This window comes from Octopus bimaculoides, chromosome 5 (assembly GCF_001194135.2).
Source record: "Octopus bimaculoides isolate UCB-OBI-ISO-001 chromosome 5, ASM119413v2, whole genome shotgun sequence".
In the NCBI taxonomy this organism is placed as follows: Eukaryota; Metazoa; Mollusca; class Cephalopoda; order Octopoda; family Octopodidae; genus Octopus; species Octopus bimaculoides.
In genome coordinates, this window is record NC_068985.1 from 50076736 (window position 1) to 50080901 (window position 4166).

The window sequence follows — 4166 nt, forward strand, 5'->3', positions numbered from 1 at the left end:
AAACTACGGATTTGTGGTGACTACTCTGTGGGAATTAATGACCAACTTGCTGATCACCGTCATCCAATGCCACTCCCTGCTGAACTGATGCAGAAACTCGGAGGTGGATTCGGATATACAAAGATAGACCTTGCTGATGCCTATAATCAGATCAAACTGGCTCCAGAAAGTCAACGCAGACTCGCACTCAGCACTCACCGTGGAGTACTCCTGCAACAACGACTCCCTTTCGGAATCAAGTCAGCACCTGGTTACTTTCAGGAGATCATGGAAAACCTGACCCATGATCTACCTGGAGTGGCCGTCTGACATACTTCGTTGTTGATTGGTCGGTCATTCATCAGAGCAGCTTTTTGCTTACGAAAAGAACTATATTTTCATGTGTTTTTCAAATTACTGATACTATCTGTTGAATGCAGGAGGCGCAATGGCCCAGTGGTTAGGGCAGCGGACTCGCGGTCATAGGATCGCGGTTTCGGTTCCCAGACCGGGCGTTGTGAGTGTCACGCTGAATATCACCGAGAACTACGTTAAGAGTACACGTGTCTGTGGAGTGCTCAGCCACTTGCACGTTAATTTCACGAGCAGGCTGTTCCGTTGATCGGATCAACTGGAACCCCCGACGTCGTAAGCGACGGAGTGCCAACAATCTGTTGAGTGACATACGTATCACCGTTTTTGGTGATAGAGTGAGATTAGAAACCAATGCATAGAGACGGAAGAAATACCACAATCTATACCGTCCGACGTTCTAACAATTACACCTTTCAGGACAGGAACTTTTTTTTTTTTGATTCCCAGAAGGATGAAAGGAAAAGTTGACATCGGTATAATTTGAACAGAAAATGCAGTGTATCGAAACAAATACTGCTAGACATTCTAACCAATACTCTAACGGCTCTGCCAATTCGCCGCTCGATTAAATTAAGCTATATCGCCCTTGATGGCATTGCCTGTTTCTTCTTCTTGGGTTAAATACCGAAATGACAAACCTATGACGAAGTCTGTTGCGGATCGACCTTATATCACAACTCATCCAAAGAGAGAATCTCTATATAGGCGCTCAACCTACAAGAAATAGGAGCAAAGTCTTCCTTATAAAAGAATACATTGGATAATGCAATAATGATTTCAAATTTTGGTACAAGACCAGCTATTTTAAGAGACTGGCATACAATTGAGAACCTAGACCTCTGAGACCTCTGGGCATCTGGCCTGTGCACCCATGCATTAACACCGCATTGCTCAGATCCATCATACTCAATAGACCAGCTTAGTGAAATCAGTGCACATGGCTGATATCTGCTAAGCCGTTGACGTGTTTAATATTACCTGCTCGGCGTATTTCTCATCGCTACTGTCCAACCACATTTTTTTTCATTTTCCTGGTTAAAATCGTATTCATCATAAGTACAGTATATCGATCCAGCCTTGAGGAAGAACATGAATGGTTATTCCTTTTATAGATTTCTCCTTTGGCAGAGTTTTTCTCTTAAAGACAGCTATGGGTTTTTATCTAGTACATTCATTCGTATATGAAAGCACTGAAGCAATCCTACTTTCCTTGTGGCCAGTAATTCTCATCAATACTGATTTTTCTCTTTTCGGTTTAAGGTCCAGTTCTCTGGTACGTCAAGAGTATTAGGCATTTCATCCATGTTCCTCACACATGCTAACTCGTTGCCTTCCTTCTATTGATTTCTGATTATAAATTGGTGAAATTGTTGTATCTTATCATCTACGTCAACATCTTCTGTGCAATTTTAGTTCTCCGCTGAAGAACTAAATCATACCGTCTCATGAAACTAGTGCACAATCCAGCATTTGCTTTAAAATCTAGAATTCCATCTTCCTTTGTTTCCTTTTGTTCATGGATTCGGATGGCTGCACGAGTAATGCAATCTCTATTTTGGCGATTTTCAAATGCCTATTCAGTAACTTTTTCTTACAAATGTGGATCTCATCTCTGTTAACGCATTTCTTTTTTTTTTTTGCATTATCCAAAGTTTGATATGTTTGCAACACAGTTTATTTGTCTTCCCTGCAATTTCAATAACTTTTAGTTTTAAAAACTGTTGTGTGTTTGATTTGCAGAAAATTACGGTGTAACTATAAAACTTCAACCATAAGACTATACTTCATGAATGCTATTAAATCAATGAAATCAGTAAATCTGTTAAAAGAACGCCATGATCCGACTTTGTTCGTTCGGTAATGAGCATAAAGAAATCTGTAACCCAAGATTAGTGTGGATTATTCATCAAAGCACGTACCGATAACTGGCTAACGTAAAATTCATATATGGAATAATTCCTTGACTCACAAATGTTAATCTGCTATCTTTGAAGAACTAGAGTTGATTTCTGCCCGACATATACAGAATATTCCAAATTTTTGGCCAAAAATAGGGGTCCGACTTTTACATTAGTAATAAATAAAATTATGCAGTAATAAGTGAAATTACAGGGTTTTTTTTAACAAATAAATTATTGAACCTATTTCTCAGACAGTTCTCTGATAATTGTGTACAAATGTTTTTGTATCATTATGGATATCACCTTTTCTAGTTCATTTTTTTTTTTCCAGATAAAGCCTTCTTGTTTGTTCTGCAGCTTCTCTTTACTCTTGCTGTCAAACAGTCTTACACCTTATGTTCGATCTTTCTCTGTTCTTGCCTCAAATCTCTGCTGCCTCATCTTCTGTCTCTTATCAACCAGCGCTAATGTTGCAGCTTGTGTCCAGCTTTCTTTCCTCGTCCATTGCCTTCTTTAGATCGTTTGCTCTGTACTTTTCTCTGGCCTTACTTCTAAACATTAACTACAGTTAGCATCAGTTGTCAAAGAAAAGAATGAATATATCTAAATGATTTTAGACGCAAGAGTGGCTGTGTGGTAAGTAGCTTGCTTACCAACCGCATGGTTCCGGGTTCATTCCCACTGCGTGGCATCTTGGGCAAGTGCCTTCTACTATAGCCTCGGGCCGACCAAAGCCTTGTGAGTGGATTTGGTAGACGGAAACTGAAAGAAGCCCGTCGTATATATGTATATGTATATATGTATGTGTATATGTTTGTGTGTCTGTGTTCCTCCCTCCAACATCGCTTGACAACCGATGCTGGTGTGTTTACGTCCCCGTAACTTAGCGGTTCGGCAAAAGAGACCGATAGAATAAGTACTAGGCTTACAAAGAATAAGTCCTGGGGTCGATTAGCTCGACTAAAAGGCGGTTCTCCAGCATGGCCACAGTCAAATGATTGAAACAAGTAAAAGAGTAAAAGAGTATAAGACAATGGGTACAAATATATAAAAGCAAAAGGTTGGTTTTTTTTGGATAGTCTGTATGGGTATGTATGGGTGGATGGTGGGTGATCTGAAATACATAGAATTATGTTAATATTCAAATAATGCTTTAAAATTTTACAGAGTATACATGGAGAAGATTGAACCTGTTAAGCTATATTGTTCATGATGTTCTATTTCAATGTTATGTTGATTAATCAATTGCAGTTGTGCTATCAAACCATACACATACACTCACACACAAAGTTTAAACAAACTGTAAATTTTAAGTATATTGCGAGAGCAATTTTCTGAACGTCTATTAATATCCGATTGTTTTTTTGTTTTGTTTTTTTTGCACTAGTATATCTAAAATAACGCTCTCTTGAATGTATTCACGAAGTATACCAAAATATTTAATTTCACTCAAGTGCCAAAAGAAAAAAAAAATATTTTGGGATTCCGAGTTTTGACAAAATATGCAGAAAATATTTATTAGGCGTGGCTGTGTGGTAAGAACTTTGCTTCTCAACAACATGGTTTCGGATTCAATCTTATTCCGTGGAACCTGAAGCAAGTGTCCTCTATCATAACCTCGAGAAGACCAAAGCCCTGTGAGTGGATTTGGCAGACGAAAACTGAAAGAAGCATGTTGTGCGTCTATCTCTCTATATATCTATCTATCTATCTATCTATCTATTTAGGGATAGATAGATAGATAGATAGATAGATAGATAGATAGATAGATAGATAGATAGAAAGAAAGATAGATATACACATATGCTTCAGAATTTGTTGATGAAGCATATATATAAAAGTTCTGAAATGCACATGCTCACATGTATAGCCGTTTATACACACACACATACACACACACACACACACACA

The 4166-nt window shown here is 38.3% G+C and overlaps 1 protein-coding gene across 1 annotated transcript in view; it reads left to right on the forward strand.

The window, feature by feature from the left end:
- LOC128247867 (uncharacterized) overlaps positions 1-309 on the forward strand; it is a 7675-nt gene extending 7366 nt beyond the window's left edge. The window contains exon 4 of the mRNA XM_052968056.1: positions 94-309. Coding sequence (XP_052824016.1) covers positions 94-309 — 216 coding nt within the window. The remainder of the gene's footprint in view (positions 1-93) is intronic.
- Positions 310-4166: the final 3857 nt, after the last annotated feature.